The following is a 23,539-nucleotide window of genomic DNA, read 5'->3' on the forward strand; positions in this document are numbered from 1 at the left end:
ATCTTGGTGCTGAGCCCATGGCAATGCCACTCATCACCTGTGTGTGGGCAGCTGCACTGAGCCCTGTGTGTCCCTGGCTGGGATCGGGGAGCTGAGATCCTCCTTGGGTAGGATGAAACTGAAGGAGGGCATTGGAGATCTGCCCTGGGAGACTGGATTCCTCAGCTCTCTGCAGGGTCCAGCTTCTTCTGTCTTACACAGAGCATCTGACATCAGCATCTGAGCTGATGGACAGAGCAGCTCTCCCCACTCTGCACTCAGGGGAAGGTTTCACTGGCACTGCAGCAGCAATGTCAGGGAGTTCTGACAGAAGAAACGCTCCTCAGCTACAGTGAGGAGAAAACCAAAGCTCCAAAGCTCTGCTCTGCCCTCGGGTGAAACTGGAGTGACAGTGCTGAAAAGCTTATTCCTATCCACAGGGTGTTTAGTCTGAGATCACACCATCCTTCTATTTACTGACTGCTGCCAGGCAGGAATGAGTTCTCAAGAGCCCACAGCCAAATCTCCTCCCAGCATTGGCACGCTCAAGCCAGTTCAAAACAGACCTGCCAAAAGGGACCTGCTGAAAGTCTCCCTGAATACAGGGTGTCAATCTGAGGGTATTCCAGAAAAGTTGGAGTAGGATTTTCTAGAAGAAGAGTTTCCTAATGTCTCATTGCCTTTTGCTCCTTGGACAGGTCTCCACACTTGACAGCAGCAGATGTCCAACAGCAGCTCCATCAGCCAGTTCCTCCTCCTGGCCTTTGCAGAAACATGGGAGCTGCAGCTCTTGCACTTCTGGCTCTTCCTGGGCATCTACCTGGCTGCTCTCCTGGGCAATGGCTTCATCATCATCACCATAGTCTGTGATCACCACCTCCACACCCCCTTGTACTTCTTCCTCCTCAACCTCTCTGTTCTTGACCTTGGTATCATCTCCACCACTGTTCCCAAATCCATGACCAATTCCCTGTGGGACACCAGGGCCATTTCCTACACAGGATGTGTGGGTCAAATCTTTTTCTTTTTATTTTTGCTCACAACAGAGTTCTGTCTTCTCACTGTCATGGCCTATGACCGCTACGTTGCCATCTGCCACCCCCTGCACTATGGGACCCTCCTGGGCAGCAGAGCTTGTGTCCACATGGCAGCAGCTGCCTGGGGTGGTGGATTTCTCAATGCTGTGCTGCACACGGCCAGTACATTTTCCCTTACCCTCTGCCATGGCAATGCCCTTGACCAGTTCTTCTGTGAAATCCCCCAGATCCTCAAGCTCACATGCTCAGGCACTTACCTCAGGGAAACAGGAGTCATTGTTATCAATGCATGTTTAGGTTTTGTGTGTTTTGTGTTCATTGTGGTGTCCTATGTGCAGATCTTCAGGGCTGTGCTGAGGATCCCCTCAGTGCAGGGACAGCACAAAGCCTTTTCCACCTGCCTCCCTCATCTGGCTGTGGTTTCCCTGTTTCTCAGCACTGGCGTGTTTGCCTACTTGAAGCCTCCCTCCATTTCCTCACTATCTTTGGACCTGTTAGTAGCATTTCTTTACTCAGTGGTTCCACCAGCAGTGAACCCCCTCATCTACAGCATGAGGAACCAGGAGCTCAAGGATGCCATGTGGAAACTGATGACTGGATATTTCTAAGCAGCAATAAACTGCTCACGTATTCTGCACATTGCAGAACAGTATTGTTAGGACCAGTCTGCATTTAGTAGATTTTTTTAAGTTGTTTTTTTTCCTTCATATTTTTTCTGGGCTATAAGTGTCCACGTTCATCCCAACCCTAATGCAGTATCTTCAGTCTTTGTGTGACCCAGACACTGCATAATGACGAGCTGTGCACTCTTTTCCATTATATTTTTTTAAAAAAATTACAAACACAGCTGAACGATTCTATGACCTGTCTGGAATGGCAATGCTTTCCCAGAATGGGAATTTCCAGGAACTGTACCAATGACATCAGAAGAAATACTAACCTTCCCCTGTACCTGCATTACTGTTAGCCTGTCTCTTTTATGTTCCTCATCATTTCGGTGTTTCCACCTCTCCTGATGATACGGCCATGCCTAAGGACATCTCTTCCCCAGACTGGCTGGACATATGCACTTCACTTTGATCACAGGATTCTACCCCCGCTTGCTCTTTGGTCCTTCAGATGCCGCTCAGCTCTCTCTGGTGTTTGCTTTGAGCTTCTGAGTTGGAAAACATTCCATCTTTCAGAGGTCTAATGAACTGTTCTGTCAGGAGGTCAGTGTGTTGATAAGTGACCTTTCTATGTCTCTGATTAAAACTATTGTGGGAGAGAATCTCCTCTGAAAGCTGACCCCCTTCACACGCTGCTTGGCTGTAGCAGGCAGCTGAGGAGAGAGATTTCATGGTTATTAAACTGTGTCATGTTTTACTGCTGTTTGTTGTCAGAGAAATCTGTCTGTGCCTGTGAGCAGAGATGATGCCAGGAAGTGTTGGGTGTCCCAGGAGGCTAGTGAGGGAGCTGCTGGGCTTGGGGACGAGCAAGGTTCTCCAGATAGGGCTGGATCTGAAGAGACAACTCTTCCTGCCTGTCCACATCTCCTTAGGAGACCTCTTGACCAGCCCCCATTGCAGCATGCTGCTGAACTTTCTTCCATGATCTGAGATCAGACAGAAACATTTTTTCCTTTGAAAAAATCCTCCATTGTGAGACTCCTTTGAAATTTTCATCACTCAAATAAAACCTCTCCAATTAGTTATACAAGTCTTATTTTTTTTAAAGTAAATTATGTGAAGAGCCATGCTTGTAAGGGCTTTCTGTATGATTAATGAACCCCATGGTGTCTTTTCTTCTGAGTCCACAGACATCAGATATTAAGAAAAGTGTGATGAAAACTCTCCAGAAGTCAAAGTCAGGAATAATGCCCAAAGTACCTTGAAACACCAACAGGTCCCACTGGCAGCCATTCCTGACAAAGCCTCCCCATGGGCTCCTTAGAGCAGACAACTGGAGGCCATGAGGACAAACACAGGCAAAGCACAGGCAGCTCTGATGCTGAGGACACCCTGGCTTGTTATGATGAAGCAGCAATGCCAAGCACTGACCCCCAGCCCCTGGGCAGGGAGATCCTGACCCTCACCTGTGTCTCAGGGCTCTTTGGAATGTGGGATGTGTGACTCCAAGGAAAGGACAGATGTATGACACATGGTGGCCTCTCCTGAGGTGGGTGCAAGGAGGCAACAATGCTCCATATCTGTGAGGAAAATGTGCCTCCTCTGTAGCCTCTGTGTCAGGAATATCTTCATAGCCAATGGGGCAAAGATCTCGGTTCTCTCAGGCCATTGCAGCCTGGCCAGCACTCTTGGCCATCTGCACCACAGCCCATTCCACATTGCCCCATTCCTTTGCCTCTTTCCCTGCAGGCTGCAGGCAACCAACACACTTCCCCACCTCATTCTCTACCCACAATATCCCTGCCTGTACTGCTGTCTCTCCCTCCTCACCAGCTGTTCCGACAAACAGAAAGCCACCAGCTCATCCACACTTCCTCTGAGTGACTTTAAGCACCACAGCACTGCCCTCAGAATGACATTTCTTTATCCTCATGTCCACTCTGACCTCCAAAGCTGTGCTATACTTTACTCAAGACACACTCCAGTCCATTTATCTGGTCATTTGCGAAAACATTAAAAAGCACCACAGAATCACAAGGTTGGAAAAGATCTTGAAGATCATCAAGTCCAACTGTTCCCATCCTATGCTAAACCATATCCCTAAAGTACCTCATCTACTCTTTTTTAAAACACACCCAGTGATGGTGATTCAACCATCTCCCTGGGCTGCCTGTTCCAGGCCCTGACAACTCTTTCAGTAAGAAATATCTTCCTAACATCTGATCTGACCTTGCCCTGGCACAACTTGAGGCCATTTCCCCTTATCCTATCACCTGTCACCTTGCTGAAGAGACCATTGCCCACCTCTCTGAACCCTCCTGTCAGGTCAGTGTAGGCAGTGATAAGGTGTCCCTTCAGCCTCCTTTTCTCCAGGCTGAACACCCCCAGCTCCCTCAGCTGCTCCTCAGAGGATTTGCCCTTCAGCCCCTTCCCCAGCCTGGTTGCCCTTTTCTGGACACACTCCAGGACCTCAATGTCCTTATGATGGTGAGAAGCCCAGAACTGGACACAGCACTCGAGATGCAGCCTCACCATTGCCCAGTACAGGGGCACAATCACCTCCCCAGACCTACTGGCCACACTGGTTTTGATACAAGCCAAGATGACATTGGCCTTTCTGGCTGCCTGGGCACACTGCTGGCTCATATTCAGCCTGCAGCCATTCAACACCCCCAGGTCCTTCTCTGCCTGACAGCTCTCCAGCCAGTCTCCCCCAGCCTGTAGCGCTGCAGGGGGTTGTTGTGTCCCATGTGCAGCACTCTGCACTTGGCCATGTTAAACTTCATCCCGTTGGCCTCAGCCCATTGGTCCAGCCTGTTCAGATCCCTCTGAAGAGCCTCCCTACCCTCAGGCAGATCAACACTTCCTCCCAGCTCAGTGTCATCTGCAAACTGACTGAGGGAACATTCAATCCCTTCATCCAGGTCATTGATGAAGATGTTGAACAGAACTGGACCCAGGACTGAGCCCTGGGGATGCCACTCGTGATCAGCGTCCAGCTGGATTTGGCTCCATTCACCCTTTGGGCCCATCTGCCAGTTTTTAACCCAACTGAGAGTCCACCTGTCAAGGCCAGTGGCAGCCAGTTTCTCAGTCAGAATGCTGTGAGAAACCGTGTCAAAATCTTTACTGAAGTCCAGGCTGACCACATCCACAGCCTTCCCCACGTCCATTAAGCGGGTAAATGGATGAGGGGAAGGCTCTCTTGATCAGGCGGCCTGTAATAGACACCCACACAATATCACTTATGCTTGCCTGTCCTGTAATTCTCACCTACTTTCAACTCGTTCCGTAGCTGCTCCTGGACAGAACTCAAGACATCCCAGTTGTTCTTTCACAGGAAGAGCAACTCTCACCTCCTTTCCTTGTTGGCCTGTCTTTCCTAAAAAGGACTTAGCCATCCATGGCCACACTCCAGTCATGTGAGTTGCCCCACCAAGTCTTTGTAATTACAACTAGAACATCACCCCTTGAGCACACACAGTTTTCCAACTCCTCCTGTGTATTCCTCATCCTGCCTGCATTGCTGTACAAGCGTTTCAGGGAGCAAGCCTAGAACCCTATTCCCCCTGGATGAAAAGCTCTTCCCACATACCCCTGCCAGGCCTGGTATGTAATAAATCAGCCATGACTAAAGAAGCCAGAACCCTGCCTGTAGCTCCAGTCTCTGAGACATGTATTTACAGACATGATCCTTCTATTACATCCCATGTACTCTCCCAGAACATGAAGGTGGGAAGAGAAAATAACTTGCACCCCAGAGTCTTCCACCAACCATCCCAAGGCCTTGAAGTCTCTTTTCAATCCCTTCAGGCTATAGGATGAGCTTCCTTCCCCCCTGCATGCAAGATGAGTAGCAGATAATAGTCTGGTGATCGCTCCAGGCAGGGGAGTTTCTCAGTAACAGCCCTGATCTGAGCTCCAGGAGGACTACAGACCTCCCTGTGATGAGGCTCAACTGGGCAGATTGGGCCCTCTGTTCCCTTTAGAAGGGAGTCTCCACACTATGACATTTTATTGTTTGCATTTTAAAACGCGGAGGGGAAAAAGCACCCAACACCCATTTCAGTTCTGAAGTTTATTCCAACTAAACTGTCTGAGCTGGGGGGTCCAGGAGCATCTGGTTCATTCCCATGAGCAAGAACGTCACTGAAAACAGCATTTGTCTTGGTCCATCCTGCCACTCAGTGATCGTTTAAGATATCCTGACCATAGCTGGGAGCCACACAGAGCTCTGGAGGTGGTAACTGAGCGGTGCTGACAAATCCCCTCTGCTCTCTCTCATGCACTTTGCTTAGGACTGGCTCTAATTTGTTATAAAAGAAGGATCAGCATGTGGAAAGCAGTTAAATCTATTTCAGCTGCTATTGCACTTGTATCCATATACACAGTCAGTACATTTCTAAGGGAAGGCAAATGCAAATTACTTCCAGGAAGCTATTTACATTAACTCCTCCCAGATAGAGCATGCTCAGTGACACTCAAGGGGTCTTCTGTTGCTCTTCAGGGATGAAGGCTGGACTTCTTCTTCTCTCTCAGCATGTGCTCTTTGCAGTTTTCTCCATAGTTTCTAAATCACAGGTACAGCCATATCCTACTGAAATCCAAACCAAATCTACTCTCAAAACCCACAAATTCTTTCTATTCTTAAAACATGCAAATTCTTCTTATATTAAAGTTATATTAATTGTCTCTTAAGCTAAATTTATATCATTTGACTCAGCATTATTATATTTCATTGAATCAATGGGGACATGTCAGTGGTAGATGCTGTGACATCACCTTTGCCTGAGGGGTGGATAGGCCAGGAGTGCAACATTACTTATGTAAGGCTTTGTGATTTCATTGGTGCTGGAGTAGCTGTGATGCCAAGAGAAGGCATATGGCTTTTGTGGGCCCTTCTGATGTCGTCAAAAGCAGAGTTAGGCCTCACCCAAAAATGGCCTTTTGGAAGAACCATCATCATCAGAAGCCTACACACAGCACACGCTCACACATGGGACACAGTAACTCATGAGCAAGGTCACCATCACTTAAACTGAGGAGCAGAGAGCGGCGGCAGCAGGAGGGTGTGAGGTCACATCACTGAGGGCAGCCTGTGGCCATGGACTCAGTGCAGAGCAGCCCTGTGCATCAGAGGGGCATCACAGGCCTTGGAGCTGCCCAGCCCCACGCCAGCGAGGCTGCAGGAGCAGCCCCTGCAGCCCTGGCTGGAGCAGTGGGGCTGGGGGTGTCTCAGGGCACTGCAGGGATGTGCCTGGGCACGGTGCCAGCAGGAAACCACAGGCTGCCTGCCCGGGGGGAGCAGGGCGAGCGCTGCGAGGCCACGTGGGCTGTGGTTTGTGCACCTGCAGGCTCCAGCTCCCGCTCTGCCCGGGGGGAATAACGGCCCCTGGGTGACACGCTGAGAGCCAGGGACATGGCTGAGCCCCTGGGCTGCGTGTCTGCTGCCAGGACAGGGACATGTCCCAGCTCGGGCTCCTGCGAGGGACCCGCTGTGGGGCTCTGCGGGGAGGAAGGGGCCAGCCAGCACTCCTGGGGTGGAGCTCTTTCCCTGGCCAAGGGCCTTTCCCAGCTGCTGCTCCCAGCACAGCAGGGCTGAAGCAGGAGCAGGGGCTGTTTCCTTTCCAGCCTGACACAGACCCGGAACAGTCCCAGCTCTGAGGTTCCCATGGCTTGGCGGTGCCTGGACGTTCTTGGCCTTGGGTTCTTGGATGAGCCCAGCAGAGGAGATGCTCATTGCTCCCAGTGCCCCCAGCAGGGACCGAGCGGGGACAGACCCATTTCTCCTCCACACCCAGCTGCTTCTGTGATGATCCCTGCCACAACGACGCTGACATGCGCAGCAGGACCTCTATGTCCCTCATATATGGTCATAAACGGAGCTGGAGGAGTTCATTGGAGGGTTGGGCTGTGTCAGAGGGGAGATACCTCTTGATAATGTCTAAAAAGGTGCTGCTGCTTTGATTGGCTCCTCATGCAGCTGGGTCGGCATCTGCAGAGCTATATTAACCTTTTATCACCGTTGTCCCCACGGGTCCTCAGGAGCCGTGACAGGGAGTGTGGTGCTGCAGAAGGCCTGGGCTGGGAATGGAGGGTCTCCTGTCCCCTCAGCTGCTGTGGCTGCTGCTCTGGGTTCAGCTGTACAGGGGTAAGTTCAGCACTCTTGTCCCACGGACCGGGCCAGTGAGCATCAGTGGGAACATTGATGTTTCTCTGGGAACGGGGTATCTTTGGAGGTGCCACTGAGATGAGGGGCAGGCATGGCTCAATTCAATTGAACTTGTGCCTTTCTTTGTGCCGCTCTGTGTGTAGAGGGACCTGTGGGCCTGGGGGCATGGGACCATGCAAGGGGGAGCTGGGCTGGTGAGGAGATGGTGCCCTGTGCAGGGAAGGGCATGGTGTGTGGGTGGGATTGGGCAGGGGGACATTGAGGTGGGAGGAGGTGCTGCTTTCTGTGGGGTGGTGAATAACGCAGCAGGGTAAGAGCTGGGCACCTCCAGCACTTTTAAGGCCCTGGGGAGATAAAGGACCCACACACACACTGCCCCGAGGACAATGTGGAAGGGGAGATAGCTCACGCTCAATATCTGTGACTCAGCCTGGGCAGGAGAGACCTCCAGACCTGTGTTTGAGGGCTCAGTGCTCTCCTGAAGGTTTCCATGTTTGTGCTTGCAGGGGCTGCAGAGGTGAGGTTGGAAAATGGTGGTGGACGCTGTGCTGGAAGAGTGGAGGTGAAACAACAGGGACAGTGGGGAACCGTGTGTCATTACTCATGGGACAAGACTGATGCTGAAGTGGTTTGCAAGCAGCTGGGCTGTGGGGATGCTGTTGCAGCTCACAGGAATGCACACTTTGGGCCAGGATCTGGACGCATTTGGATGTCTGATGTTGAGTGTGATGGCACCGAGTCTTCCCTGTCTAACTGCACAAACACAGGCTCAGATGAAGAGTACTGTGATCACAGTCAGGACGCTGGAGTGACATGTTCAGGTAAGGGTACAGCCCATTCCCCACTTTTGTAGCCAGGATGGGGGAGAGGACCTGGCTGTGCCTTCAGGGTAACAAGGGGGTACTGGAGAAGAGCCCAGTGTGGCCAGTCACACTGCTGAGATGGAATTGCCATTCCTGGTCCCCAAGGAAGCCAGCAGCAACCTGAAACAGGCTGACCCCTAATGTGGCTCAGCCCACCCTCTGTGGGTGCCTAAAGCAGGGAGATGGGTGCCATGCACACCTGCGGTACGTTCTTGCCCTGGATGAGGACCCCTCCCTGGGTGGGTGCTGCAGCTGGGGGCTGGTGCAGACAGTGGTTGTGGGTACACCTGCACTGCAGAACACTCTGGGGGCATTTCTGGTGGCTCCAAGGGGTTCCTGGCCCTGGCCCTTAGCTTGGTGGTGCAGAGCAGGCTGCCACAGCCAACAGCACCTGGGCCAATCTCCGTGGGCCCATCACCAATGGGTGCTTCAGGGCCTGGGGCCCATGCCCAGCAGCCCAGGGTCTCCAGAAGAGCAGCAGTTTATCTGAGTGGTGCATGTTGCTGTGGCTGTGGGAGAAAAGCCAGGCCTCAGTGCTGTGCTGATTTCTGGAGAGCAGGGAGGGGCTCTGGTGCCTTTGTGCCACCAGCACCCTCTGGGAGCTGCTGGGATGGTTGTGAGGCTTTTGGCCTGTAGCCAGTTGAGAGATGGGGTGAGACATGCTCAGGATGTTGCCAAAGGGCTCTGGGAACTCACAGGGGTCTTTGCTTGCTCCAGGGTTTGTGCGGCTGGTTGGAGGGGACAACCCCTGCTCAGGACGAGTGGAGATCCGTGATGAGAAACAGTGGAAAACTGTCTGTGACTCGGACTTCGGTCCCAAAGCTGCTGACATGGTCTGTGAAGACCTGCAGTGTGGGGTAGCCCTGTCCATCCCTGCAGCAGCTCCTTTTGGAAAAGGTGTTGGTTCCATCTGGGACAGAGAGCTGCAGTGCTTGGGGAATGAATCTCTTCTGGCCTTCTGCCCCACAGGGTCCCGCAGGGACCCTCCTTGCACCCACGCCAACGATGCCGGTGTCACCTGCACAAGTAAGGACTCAGGGTGGGATGCTGAATGCTGTGGATGAGCTGGGGGGAGGGAGCCACACGGAGACAGGACATACAACTGGATTTTAAGGGAGGAGGAGTGATGATGTTTTCTGCAGCCCTAAGAGAATGCAAAAGGAGGTGTAAGGAAGGCTGTCCATCTGGCCAGTCCTCCAGCTGCCATAGGTGAAGAGCATCAGTGTACAATTTCTCCTCTTCCTCTCTCCCCAGGGTTCAGGCTGGTGAATGGCAGCACAGCTTGTGATGGGCGGGTGGAGGTCCAGGTGCTGGGCACCTGGGGCACCCTCTGTGACTCCCACTGGGACCTCTTGGACGCCCATGTTCTCTGTCGCCACCTCGGCTGCGGGTTTGCTGAGTCCCTTCCTGGAGGAGGGCGTTTTGGGAGAGGCACTGGCCCCACCTGGAGAGAGTCATTCCACTGTGATGGGACAGAAGCCCAGCTGGGACAGTGCCCAGTGACTGCCCTGGGAGCCTCCCCATGCTCCCACGACAGGGATGCTGCTGTCATTTGCTCAGGTGAGTGCTGGGAAAACAGCGTCTTACCCCCATTTTCCCCTGGGGTGTGACATGGCCACCCAAAGCAAGGAACCCCATGGCAGCCACTGGGTGAGCTTCTCCTTGGAGATAACCTCCCTTCACCTGGAGTGATCTGGAGAGCTTGATCTGCTCCAACCGAACACTCTGAGATGGGAGAGCTGACACTGAACATCTCTGTCCTCCTGGGTCAGGGATCAGGCCCTGGAGCCACCAGCACTCTCGGGGTCAAACCAGCTCCCAGTCCCTGATCCCCAGGGGTACAGAGGAGAAGAGATGTGTGGGGTGTCCCGTATCTCAGCAGTGCCAGGGCAGAGGATGAGCAAGGCTTCTCCTGGACCTGTCCATCCCCAGGCCATCCCATCATCTGCTGCTCCCTCCTGCAGGACCTGTTCCTTCTGCCTCAGCAGGGACATGTTGGGTGGCTTTGCCCCACCAAGAGCAAAGAGAATGTCTTGCCCGGGAGGGCTCAGTCCCTGGGAAACCAGTCATGAGAAAAACTGCCCTTGAAGCTAAATGCAGAATGCTTGGGCAGGCAATAGATCTCAAGGGCTCCATCAGGCTTCCAGAGCCTGGAGAGGCACTGCAGGTCTCCAGGCTCTCTGGTGCTGCTGAGGCTGGGCCATGGCTGCTCTCCCCAGGCTCAGACAGCTCCGGGGCCCTGCGGCTGGTGGGTGGAGCCAGCCGGTGTGACGGTCGAGTGGAGATCTTCCAGCGTGGGACCTGGGGCAGAGTCCTGGATGACCAGTGGGACGTGCAGGAGGCCAGCGTGGTGTGCCGGCAGCTGCGGTGTGGAGAGGCAGAGAGAGCCTACAACCCCCCAAAGCCTGAGAGAGGGACGGGTCCTGTGGGGCTGCGAGGGGTGCGGTGCGCAGGGCATGAGCCCCACCTGACCCTCTGCAACACCTCCCTGCCCGAGAGCGCGCTGGCAGCTGGGATTGCCGAGGACGTGGGGGTCGTTTGCCGGGGTGAGTGGCACTGCAGGGACCCCCGGGCTCTGGGCTGGGTGGGCACCATCCCCTGACAGCAGCTGGGCTTCTTCCTGCTGCAGGGAGCCGTCGGGTGCGGCTGGTGAACGGGCCCGGGCGCTGTGCAGGCAGAGTGGAGATCTACTACCGGGGCAGCTGGGGGAGCGTCTGCGATGACGGCTGGGACCTGCCCGATGCTGCCGTCGTCTGCCAGCAGCTGGGCTGCGGAGGGGCGGTGGAGGCCGTTGGCTCTGCTGGCTTCGGGGAAGGCGCCGGGCAGGTCTGGCTGGGCAACGTGAGCTGCTCGGGGGCCGAAGCTGCTCTCTGGGACTGCCCGGCAGGGCCCTGGGGGCAGCCCGACTGTGGGCACAAAGAGGACGCCGGAGTCGTCTGCTCAGGTCTGTGCTGGGAGCTGTGCTGGGAGCCCAGGGACAGGGGAGGTTGGGACAAGGAGAGAGACGGCAACGGCCGAGGCTGTCCCCTGGCTGCTGCTGAGCCCCTGCCCAAACCCATCGTGGGGACACCCATGCACAGGTCCTCTCTGTCCCATATGGTGCCTCTGGAGAGTTTTCCCCAAGGGTTAGTGGGGAGGAGAGGGTTGTCTGTCTGTCAGGGGCTGCCAGGGCGACTGTCTGGCCATGCATTTTCCTTGTCTGGGGGCTTCAGGGGCAGCCCTGATCCTACAGCCCTGCACCATCCTGTTCCTTTTGGTGTCTTTCCTCCCAGAGTTTGTGGCCCTGAGGCTGGAGAACAACGACAGCTGCTCCGGGCGCCTGCAGGTTTTGTATAACGGGACCTGGGGCAGCGTTTGCTCCAACTCAATGACTCCCCAAGCGGTGTCTCTGGCGTGCAAGGAGCTGGGCTGCGGGGATGCAGTATCCTTGGATCCATTCCTGATTTCTGGAACGCTGCCTGGCCCTGCCTGGCTGGATAGTGTGGAGTGTGGGGAGAGTCACAGCTCCTTCTGGCAGTGTCCCTCCACTCCCTGGCACCCACAGTCCTGCACTGACCTGCGCGATGAGACCCACATCACCTGCAAGGGTAACTCTGAGCCACCCGGGCACCACCATCCCCAGATTCTGCTCCCCTTTGGGCACTGTCAGACACAGACAGATCCCACAGAGGTTTTTTTCCTTTCCGTGCCAGACCCTTCTGCTGCTGGTGGTGGCAGAAAGGAGCCTTCAGCTCTCAGATCCCCCACATTCAGCCGCAGTGGGCAGCCAGGCTGCCAGCAGTGCCTAGGGGAGTCAGAGGTGTCTGCAGGAGAGGTCTCAACAGAGACCCATCAGGGCTCCAAACATTGTCCCCCATCCTGCCCTCTGTGAACCAGGCTCCCTTGGGGGCTGGGCAGTCAGGGTCCCCCACATTGCTGGGTGTGTCCCCTGAGTGACCAGGGTTCAGTTGCTCCCTTGACCAAGGTGACTCAGGGATGCACAGGCAGAACTCAGCCCCGCTCTCTGCCACACGACCCCCCTGCTGCAGCCCCTCACCACGGCATTTCCTTCTACAGACAGAAAGCCAGGAACGTCCCGGGCCCTGGTGCCCACGTGCCCAAACTCCACGACCTGCACAGGTAGCTGCTCCTGTGCAGGCCTCTCTCCCCTGGCAGGGCTCTGCCTGCTGCCCTGGTGCCCTGAGGGGTCTCTGCCTTCTCCAGACAGGGAGAAGATCCGTGCGGTGGGAGGCGAGAGCGGGTGCTTGGGCAGAGTGGAGGTCTGGCACCGCGGCTCCTGGGGGACGGTGTGCGACGACTCCTGGGACATGCAGGATGCGGCGGTGGCGTGCCGGCAGCTGGGCTGTGGCCCCGCAGTGTCTGCCCTGGGTGAGGCGGCATTTGGGAAGGGGACGGGCCCCATCTGGCTGGAGCAGGTGGAGTGCCGGGGCACAGAGCCGTCTCTGCAGCACTGCTGGGCCCGGCCTGGGGACAGCGGCGCCTGCCGGCATAAGGAGGACGCTGCCGTGATCTGCTCGGGTGAGCATCTCCCAGGTGCCTTCACTGTCCTGCCCGTGGCCCCAAGCAGGGCCCTGGGCTCCTGCCTGTCCACCCCTGAAGGAGCAGCCCCACAGGAGGGCCAGTGTGGGTGGGATGTGCCAGGGATGTCTGCACACATGCACACACCCCCGGGGTGTCTGAGAGGAGGCTCCCTGGGACCTGCACACCCAGCCTCTCAGCACAGCTCTCCTTCTCCTCCTCTGCAGCTGTTTTCCAGGGTTCTATACTGGTTTGAGGGGTGCTATACTGGTTTTGGGGTGTTCATACTGATCTGGGGGGTACATACTGTTTTTCAGAGGGGTCTATACTGGTTTGAGGGGATTCTGTACCGGTTTTATTTGGGGTTCATACTGGTTTGAGGGGGTTCTTTACTGGTTTGGGGTTCTATACTGGTTTGGGAGATTCTATACTGGTTTTGTTTGTCCATACTGGTTTAGGTGGATTCATACTGGTTTGTGAGGTTTTATACTGGTCTTGGGAATTCTATACTGGTTTCTGGGGTTTCATACATGTTTTGGGGGGTTTACTGGTTTTAGGGAGTCTATACTGGGTTTGGGTAGTTCTGTACTGGTTTGGAGGGTTCATACTAGTTTCAGGGGGTATATAATGTTATTTTGGGGGTTTGTACTGGTTTGGGGGCGGGTTCATACTGGTTGGGAGATCCCCATGGCAGCCACATGGCAGCCCCACCAGTATTGCCAGTAACCACCTCACCAGTGTCCCCAGTAACCAGCCCCTCAGTATTCCTACTACCCACAGTATCCCAGTTAACCCACAGCTCTCCTTCTCCTCCTCTGCAGCTGCACCCAGGACTGCAGCACCAACCCCCCGAGCAGGTAACCTGCCCTGTGTGTCAGCACTGGCTCGTCCCAGGGCCAGGCTGTGACCAACAGCCAGGGGGGAGGGCCTCCTTGCCAGGGAAGGACTTACCTAGGTGGGATGTCAGTCCCCAGAAGGGTGGGACCTTCCCCATCACTCACCCCTGGGGTCCCTTACCCTGGTGTCACGGGGTCAGGACTGTGGTGTCACAGCCCCCCACCTCTCCCAGGCCTGGGGCTGCTATTTCTGTCTTCCCACCTGTGCAGATGCCACCCGGGGCCATCCGACCAGCAGCAGGAGAGAGTCCTTGCTTGTCATCATCTGCATCATCCTGGGAGCCCTTCTCTGCTTGCTCCTGGCCCTCCTGGCTGGGCAAGCATGGAGTGCCAGGGCTGGGCGCAGAGGTGGGTGTGTTCTCCATGGTCCTAGGTGAAGATGTGTGTTGGCAAGGCCAGGGGTGCTGTGGGGTGTCAGTGAGTGGTACAGGCAGAGCTGGGGGGACAGGAGTGTGTGCTGCCCACAGTGCCATGTGTCACCCCATTGACTGCCTGACCACGGGCAACCGGCAGGAAGGGGGAGAGAGAGTCCAGACATGGGGGGAGTTAGGGATGGGGTCAGGACAGAAACGGCACAGCTGGGCTGGGGAAATGAGGATGTGCCACTGGTAGTGCTCTGGGGAGATGGGGAGGGGGCTTTGGGGGTGCGAGATGCTGGGAGAATCATTGGGCAGCACCTCCCATCCTTTCAGCATCAGGACCCCTGGCTGTTCCTCCACCCAACCCTTACCTCCCCCCAGCAGGGCAGGGGCTGTGTAATGGATCCACTGGGCAGAGAGTGGATAGCTCCAGGGGAGAGGAAAGTCAGGAGCTGCTTCTCCAAGCTCAGCACCAGGAACGGGGTCCAGAGGGGCACAAGGGCTGTCTCTGAGGGACAGTGTGAGGGTATCGTTGCCCCTGATCATCTCCAAGGGGACATTGCCCTTACTGAGGAAGTGGCAGCAGTGACTGAACAGCACAGTGGGGCTGTGCTGTGGGGACAGCCCTGAACTGAGCTGAGGGAACAGGGCTGAGAGCGCAGATCAGGATCCATCCCTTCTCTTCCCATCCCTGAGCCACATCCCTGAGCCAGCCCTGCCTCTGTCTGCAGCCTCTGAGCGAGCCTGGGAGCCCTTCCCTGAGGCCCTGTATGAGGAGATCGGGTACAGCCCAGCATTGGAGAAGCAGGCAAGGTTCAGCATGTCAGGTGGGTGTGGGTCCCTCATGGGGGCCATATCTCTAAGGCTCTTTCCCCTGGCCCCCACCTAAGACTGATCCCCTGCAGCCCCCTGGCCCAAGGTCCCTGCAGCACTGGGGCTGTGGGTTCTGTGAGGAGAGCAGCCAGGTCTTGGAGTTGGAGAAGAGCTTCATCCTCACCAGCTCTTCCTGTCATTGCCAGTGGACAGCCCCTCACTGCATGTCCCTACATCCCATTGTCAGCTGAGGGGTGAGGGAAGGGGCTGTCCTGGGGCAGCTCTGGGAGCCCCTGTGAGTCGGGGTTTTCCCAGGAGAGCAAGGAAATTCCTGAGTCCTGGTCCAATGCAGCCCTGGCTTGGTGGGTTCCCTATTCCCAGCAGCACTGAGCACAAGCTGGGTCAGCAGAACGCACCCCATAAAACTTCCATCACTTCTCTCCAGGCTCTTACTCAGAGGGGTCCCTGACCAAGATGCAGGCCCACTATGAGGACATTGAGGAGGAGGATGGTCCAGGATCAGCACCAGGTAATGGGGGGCAGGAAGAGGTAGATCTCTCCTCCCTGCACACTTGTGATGGACACCAGTGTCACCATTAGCAGCAGGGAAGGATATGGGCAGGGGAATCTTCTGGTGCTGCCGAATCCAGTGTCTGAGACCCATGTCCCTGCCCATCCTCCCTTCTTCTGCTCTGCAGGACATGTCTTCTCACTCTCAGCATCTCCCCTCTCTTTTCAGACATGCCTGTCCTACCCAGAGGTGACCCAGCAGATGGCTATGATGATGCCAGGGAGGTTTCTGAGCCTGGGCAGGATCCTATGTCTGGGCAAGGAGACTGGGAAATGCCCAGTGCACCAGAGGAGGGAGCAGATCCCAGGGATGCACCTGGAGGTGAGAGGGAAAGACAGCACTGTGGGTTCCTGGGGTGCCAGATAAATTGCTGCCATATTGAGAACCCACAATCTGGCAATAGACCAACCTGCCCTGGGAGTTTTCCTTGGGGGGGGGGGCCCTTGGTGGAAGAGGGAGATAAATATTTTTCCACTGGTGAGGAGAAGGGAGGAAGGTGACGTACAGGTCAGGACGGGCACCTCGTGGGACAATCACTCAGTGGGCTGCCTTGCTGCTTGCAGGGACACACCTGCTCCCCCAGAGAAGTGCTGAGCCCCCTGGAGCTGAGGAAGATGTCTGGTCCCCTCCCCAGGACAGCACAGGCTATGACGATGCTGAAGAGGTGTCTGTGGCACACGGCCCTGAGGACACCAAGGCTGTGACACCAGAGCTCAGTGCACAGCAGCCCCTGAGCCCTGGGCCAGCACAGCCCATCCCAGCCATGCAGCTGGGTGCAGCCAGGAGGGAGGAGAGGTCTGTGCAGCTGGGAGAGCCCTGAGCACCAGGGACCCGTCTCCCTTTTCCCAGGGGCAGCAGAAACAGCCCGGGGTTTGCTCTCTGTTTATTCTCCTGTGGTTACTCTGTGCCTCCCCACTTGTTCCTATTAAAAGCCTTTGGGGTATGAAGGGGTATTTTTCTCCTTCTCAACTCTGTGTGAGGGAACTCCTCCTACCCCTCCTTCCTCACTGACCCTGGTGTCTCTGGGATCTTTCCTCATGTCCCCACTCTCCTCCCTTACCCCTGTCCCAGTCTGGCATTTGTGCCCTTTCTGATATCCACCCTCACAGAGCACCACCCCCACTGCTGATGTGCTCAGCTGATGGCAGCAGTAGGGCTGCTTCAGGGCTGCCTGGTCTTGGTGGAAACCAGAATGGGGAACCCAATTTCTCTTCTCACTGGGGCTTCTGCTGCCTCTCTACTACCAAAACCACTGATGTGGAATCCCATAAAGAGTAAAATCTCTGCCACTGTCAAGAAACCCAAATGACTCTCTGGAGGGGGAGGGACACAGAGAATGTCCTGAGATGGAGTGAGTAAAGCTCAGCAAGAGCTGGAGTAGGGGTCTGCTGTCACCACCATTTTGGCCACCAAGGCAAAGCACCCTATGAGCTGCTTTGAGGAACAATAACCCCATCCCATCTACACCCTGGACAATCTGCACCCTTGTTCCACAACATTTCTGTCATCCTCAGGTCCCACACTGAGTGTTCACATTCAGTATGTACAGTCACCCAATTCCTGTGTTGTTGCATTTCTACACCCTATTCAAGCCTTTCTATTCTCCCATTCCCCAAACAGCCTCTTACCAACACTACACCTTGTACTTCAACCATCTCTACTTCCAACTCTATGGTAAATACATCCTCATTAACCACTACTCTTTGTTCCTTGGCATACACTGATATCACTCACTCCTCCCAGACCCACCTCCTCCACCCCTACACGTGCCAAGGACTTGAGTCCCATCTCCCAAGCTGATAACTCAGGACAGGGGAAGTACTCACCCCGTTCCTCTTGAGGACTGCCTGCTGTTGGTTCAACTGGTTCCTGCTGCCTTGCTTCCTAGAACATACAACTGACATCATGGATTGTTTTTCCCCAAGGGTAGATCTCCTTGAGGTACACACCAGATCCCCTCAGTATCCTTGCATGAAGTCCTTCCCATCTGAAAGGGTTGGGAGTGATAAAGAGACCTTGGATTCAATCCCCACCAACTGATAAGAGCAACATGGAGGCTGAAGGGTCTGGAGGGGAAGTCCTGTGTGGAGAGGCTCAAGTTCCCTGGTTTGTTCAGCCAGAGGAAAATGAGGCTGAGGGGAGACCTCATTGCATTCAATTTCTTCCTGACAAGGGGGAGCAAAAGGTCAGAGCCTGATTTCCTCTCTTTGGTGACCAGGTGTCCTGGTTCCAGCCAGGCCAGAGTTCACCTCCCCAAGCAGCCAGCACAGGGGAACTGCAATAGCCAGGGCTGATTTCCACAACACCTGACATCACTGCCCCCTAAAAGAGGCTGGTAGGGCACAGGGTGCTCCTGGTCTCCTCCAGGGCAGTCTGAGTGTGGCCAGGGGGTTGGGTTAGTCCTTGCATGGGTGCTGTGCTCAGTGTTATCATCTCCTCAGGTCCTTTGGTCAGTAAATTGTCCTTATCCCAAACCACGTGGGCTCTGCCTCTTTGTCTTCCTGGAGTGAGTGAGCAGCATGTGGTGCTCAGCCACTGCTTGAGGCTGAACCAGCTCACCAGGGATAGAACCCAAGTGAAAGGCATGAAGCTGTGACAGGGGAGGATTAGGTTGGATAATAAGAAGAGGCTCTTTACTGAGGGAGAGGTCAAGCACTGGAACAAGGAAGCTGACTGAGTTCAAGAAGTGCCTGGATGATGCACTCAGTCCCATGCTCTGACTTGGCTGGTCCTGTGAGGAGCCAGGAGTTGGACTCGATGATACTTATGGGTCCCTTCCAACTCCTGGCCAACTTCTATGCAGACAATGAGAAAGATGACATGAGGTGCCCACAGAGTGTGCAAAGCCTGCTGTGTTCTGGTGTTAGAATGACACTATAATGAGCAAAGTTCACCCAAAGGACATGAATTTGACAGCAAATGAAGAACTGCTGGCTCAGGGTAGCAATTAGCAGCTGATCAGTACCAGAGTACTGCCAGGTGCCCATATATCACAGAGCCTGGCAGTGGCATCTCCATTCCACTCCATCCTCAGTGCCATTTCTTGGTGCCATCAGCCCCGTTTGCCATCTGCTGCCCTGAAGACTGTCAGGTCCCCCCAGCCCTCAGGGAAATATTCCCAGCAGTCAGCCCCACTGAGGACATGAAGTCAGAGAATCAGAGATTTGTACAGTCACTGGGGTTGGAAAAGGCTCTTTCAGATCATCACAGGCAGTGGGCTGAGCCAACAGTTCCTGATGCAAGTCGGTGGTAATTCAGTGCCTGGAGAGGAGAAACCATGGCGAAGAGAGAATGAACACCAAGTCCCACACATGGTAGGAATAGGTCTGTCCAGCATCTGGAGCCCCTGTTCGTTTGCCCTAATGTGCCCCTCTCTGGGGGCGTGTGGTGGGTGCAAGGGGATCTCCTTTACAGTGGCACTGCAGGTGTCTGGACTCCCTCAGCCACTCTCTTCATGGTGGTGGTGAAGACAGAGAAGACGCCAGAATCCAGGATTTGCAGAGAAAATGGACATGGACACGGACACACAGACACACAGAGCATGGCTTTGCTGAAGGGGTTTATTGATCATTTGAGGGAAATGGCCCAGGGCTCCCAGGTGATCAGGTGGGGTCATCCAGGGATGATAATCTCCTTATGCCTTAGGAGGGGAGGACAGGAAAGAACCACTCCCAGTCCTGAAAGACTGTCTCACAGGAACATGAGGATATTGTCAGGGCCTGTGTCTTCTGGGAGGAGAGTCAGGCTGCTGGCAGGCCTGCTGCCTTCCACCACAGCGCTGACCTGTAGGTCCTGAGCTGTGTGGGTCAGTGAGAACCTGCATTGTGCATCACCAGTTCTGTATATTTCCCTACAAAGTACTATTGTTGTTTCTCTCTCTCTGCTGTTCCAGTAGCCTGTCCTTAACCCAAACCGTGAGGTTTGGGGCTTTTTGGTTTCCTTTTCTCTCCCTTCCACCCGGGAGGAGCGTGGCCACGCAGACAAAGGCCCTTCTGGTCCATCTGGACTCAGCACTGGTGAGGCCACCTCTGGAGCAATCAGTCCCAGAGTGGAGCTCCCTGGTCTGGTAGAAGGGTGAAGAACACTCACGTGGTCAGAGAATGTCTGCCAAGATACAGTTAGGGGTATTTTGTGGGGAGGCTGAAAGAACCAGGCTTCTTTAGCCTGGGGAACATGAGGCTGAGGGAAGCCCACTTTGTGCTATGTGGAAAGACCATAAGAAAGTCCATGTGAAACTGCAGCTTTGAAAGTCAGAGTGGACGTGAAGATAAAGAAATAGCATTCTGAGGGTAGTGCCAAGGTGCTGAAAGTCACTTGGAGGAAGTGTGGCTGAGATGGTGGCTTTGTGTTTGTGGGAACAGCTGGTGAGGAGGGACAGACAGCAGTACAGGTAGGGACATCCTGGGGTGAGATCAAAGTGGGAACAGGCATTAGTTGCCTTCAGACTGCAGGGAAACAGGCACAGGTGTGGGGCAGTGTGGGATGGGCTGTGGTGCAGATGGCCAAGGGTGCTGGCCAGGCTGAAAGGGTCTGATAGAAATGAGGTCTTTGCCCCCTTGGCTATGGCTGATGTCCCTGCCACAGAGGACTCAGAGGAGACGCATTGTCCTCACGGCCATGGAGCATCATTGCCTCCTTGCACCTGACCGAGAGGAGGTCACCATGTGTATTACCCCTGTCCATCCCTCGGCGTCACACTCCTCACATCACAGGGAAGAGCCCTGAGACACAGGTGACACACTGCCCAGGGCTGGGGGTCAGCACCTGGAATTTCTGCTTCATCAGACCAAGCCAGGGTGTCCTCAGCATCAGAGCTGCCTGTGCTTTGCCTCTGTTTGAACTCGTGGTCTCCAGTTGTGTGTTCTAAGGAGCCCATGGGCAGGCTTTGTCAGCAATGGCTCCCAGGGGCCTGTTAATGCTTCAAGGTACTTTGGGCATTATTCTTGACTTTGACTTCTTGAGAGGTTTCTTCACTCTTCTCTTGGTATCTTGAGGTCTCCGAAGTCAGAAGAAAAGACACCAGGGGCTCAGTGATCATACAGAAAGCCCTTACAAGCATGTCTTTTCATGTAATTGTCTTTAAAATAAGTAAGACTTTTATAACTAATTGGAGAGGTTTTATTTGAGTGAAGAAAATTTCAAAGGAGTTTCACAATGGAGGATTTTTTCAAAGGAAAAAATGTTTCTGTCATATCTCAGATCATGGAAGAAAGTTCAGCAGCATGCTGCAATGGGGGCTGGGGCAGAGGTCTGGACAGGCAGGAAAAGCAGTCTCTTCAGATGCAACCCTGTCTGGAGAACCTTGCTCCTCCCCAAGCCCAGCAGTTCCCTCACTGGCCTCCTGGCACTCCCAACACTTTTCCTCACATCATCTGTACTCAGAGGCACAGACAGATTTCTCTGACAACAAACAGCAGTTACACATGACACAGTTTAATCACCATGAAATCTCTCTCCTCGGCTGCCTGTTACAGCCAAGCAGCGTGTGAAGGGGGTCGGCTTTCAGAGGAGATTCTCTCCCAGAACAGTTTCAATCAGATACATAGAAAGGTCATTTATCAACACACTGACCTTCTGACACAACAGTTCATTGGACTTCTGAGAGATGGGATGTTTCCAACTCTCTGAAACTCAAAGAAAGAACCAGAGAGCTGAGCGGCATCTGAATGTCCAAAGAACAAGCAGAGGTGGAAACTGTGATCAAAGTGAAGTTCATACTTTTCAGTCTGCTGAAAAGATGCCCTTAGGCAGGACTGTGCCATCAGGAGAGGTGAAAACACCTGAATGACGAGGGAATTGAAAGAGGCAGAATGGTGGTGATGCAGGTACAGGGGAAGGGGAGTGTTTCTTCTGCTGCCATGTCTGAGTCAAACAAGACCAGGAGATACTGCATGAGGAATGGGATGAATATTATTAAATCAGAGACAAAATTGAAGGAAAAATCCCCACAGCACCTAAAAGTCCCTACTAAATACAGAGTGGTCCTAATGTGAGTTACACGACCAGTGATACGCAGAAGATGAGCAGTTTGTTGCTGCTTAGAAACATCCAGTCATCAGTTTACACATGACATCCTTGAGCTCCTGGTTCCTCATGCTGTAAATGAGGGGGTTCACTGCTGGTGGAACCACTGTGTAAAGAAATGCCAATACCAGGTCCAAAAATAAGAAGGAGATGGAGGGTGGCTTCAGGTAGGTAAACATGGCAGTGCTGACAAACAGGGAAACAACAGCCAAGTGCGGGAGGCAGGTGGAAAAGGCTTTGTGCCGTCCCTGCTGTGAGGGGATCCTCAGCACAGCCCTGAAGATCTGCACATAGGACACCACAATGAACACAAAACACACAAAACCTAAACAGACACTGACCACAATGACTCCAGTTTCCCTGAGGTAGGCATCTGAGCAGGAGAGCTTGAGGATCTGCGGGATTTCACAGAAGAACTGGTCAACAGCATTGCCATGGCAGAGGGGGAGGGAAAATGTATTGGCTGTGTGCAGCACAGCATAGAGAAACCCACCACCCCAGGCAGCTGCTGCCATGTGGACACAAGCTCTGCTGCCCAGGAGGGTCCCGTAGTGCAGGGGGTGGCAGATGGCAACGTAGCGGTCATAGGCCATGACAGTGAGAAGGAAATACTCTGTGGAGATTAAAAATACAAAGGAAAATATTTGAGCCAGACATCCTGTGTAGGAAATGGCCCTGGTGTCCCATAGGGAATTGGTCATGGATTTGGGAACAGTGGTGGAGATGAAGCCAAGGTCAGTAAGAGAGAGGTTGAGTAGGAAGAAGTACATGGGGGTGTGGAGGTGGTGATCACAGGCTATGGTGATGATGATGAGGCCATTGCCCAGGAGAGCAGCCAGGTAGATGCCCAGGAAGAGCCAGAAGTGCAGGAGCTGCAGCTCCCGTGTGTGTGCAAAGGCCAGGAGGAGGAACTGGTTGATGGAGCTGCTGTTGGACATCTGCTGCTGTCAAGTGTGGAGACCTGTCAGAGCATGAAAAGGCACAGTGAGAAGATAGGGAACTCTTTTTGTAGAGAACCTCTTCCTTTGAGTCTCTTTATTCAGGAAGACTTTTTTCAGGTCTCCTTTGGGAGGCCTGCTTTGTACTGGCTTGAGCGTGCCACTGCTCGGAGAAAGGTCAGTTGTGGGAATGAGCTTTTCAGCACTGTCACTCCAATTTCACCTGAGGGCAGAGCAGAGCTTTGGAGCTATAGAAAGGGGTCCTGAAGTGAGGGTCAGCTCAGTGCCAGCCCCACCAATGGATGTGCCCAGAGCCCCAAGTAATGGTGGGACAAAGGCAGCAAGGACATGAAGGGAAACAGCAAGAAATGCTGCAGCCAAGTCTGGAAGGACAGGGACAGACAGGCACTCAGGGGTTTTTCCTCACTGGGGGTTGGGCTGCAAAAGAGAAGATTCAGCCTGAAACTGTAGTTGCACTGTAGGTGCAGAGCCTCTGCTGGGTAGCAGAAACCTTGGGGTCACCTTAGGAAAATGTCTGCACTGCGGGGTAGTGTTAGGGTGTTACCAAATCCCCACTGCCAAGGCATTTCTGGGAGCAGCTCCTTCTCCCTCCCTGCCAATGTCTCTGCTGCCTGGAGCTGTCCCTGGAGCTGCTTCTCTTTGCCCATGTCACCTCCATCTCTGTGCTCACAGACCTCATCCTACCTGCCCTGCGCTCAGCTCTGCTCTGCAGACCCCTCCTGGCATCAGGGAACTGTCCT

At 54.3% G+C, this 23,539-nt stretch overlaps 3 protein-coding genes across 3 annotated transcripts; 2 read left to right on the forward strand and 1 right to left on the reverse strand.

Annotated features, from left to right (window-relative positions):
• Nucleotides 1-700: 700 nt before the first annotated feature.
• On the forward strand, nt 701-1,624 carry LOC311197485 (olfactory receptor 14A16-like; the record flags this gene model as incomplete). Its single annotated transcript, XM_084271249.1, has 1 exon — nt 701-1,624. The coding sequence occupies one exon, from the start codon at nt 701-703 to the stop codon at nt 1,622-1,624; it is 924 nt and encodes a 307-aa protein (XP_084127375.1).
• A 7,226-nt stretch (nt 1,625-8,850) lies between these two features.
• LOC311197486 (scavenger receptor cysteine-rich domain-containing protein SCART1-like) lies at nt 8,851-17,540 on the forward strand (the record flags this gene model as incomplete). The annotated part of the gene is made up of 12 exons (XM_084271250.1): nt 8,851-8,863; nt 9,377-9,511; nt 9,629-9,685; nt 9,914-10,219; nt 10,885-11,205; nt 11,289-11,603; nt 11,932-12,246; nt 12,716-12,778; nt 12,863-13,177; nt 15,164-15,259; nt 15,691-15,774; nt 17,437-17,540. 12 exons carry the CDS (start codon nt 8,851-8,853, stop codon nt 17,538-17,540), a joined length of 2,124 nt encoding a protein of 707 aa, XP_084127376.1.
• Nucleotides 17,541-21,854: 4,314 nt separating this feature from the next.
• LOC311197459 (olfactory receptor 14A16-like) lies at nt 21,855-22,778 on the reverse strand (the record flags this gene model as incomplete). Its single annotated transcript, XM_084271221.1, has 1 exon — nt 21,855-22,778. The coding sequence occupies one exon, from the start codon at nt 22,776-22,778 to the stop codon at nt 21,855-21,857; it is 924 nt and encodes a 307-aa protein (XP_084127347.1).
• Nucleotides 22,779-23,539: the final 761 nt, after the last annotated feature.

The sequence above is a fragment of the Gallinula chloropus genome, assembly GCF_964237585.1.
Source record: "Gallinula chloropus genome assembly, chromosome: 15".
Classification (NCBI taxonomy): Eukaryota; Metazoa; Chordata; class Aves; order Gruiformes; family Rallidae; genus Gallinula; species Gallinula chloropus.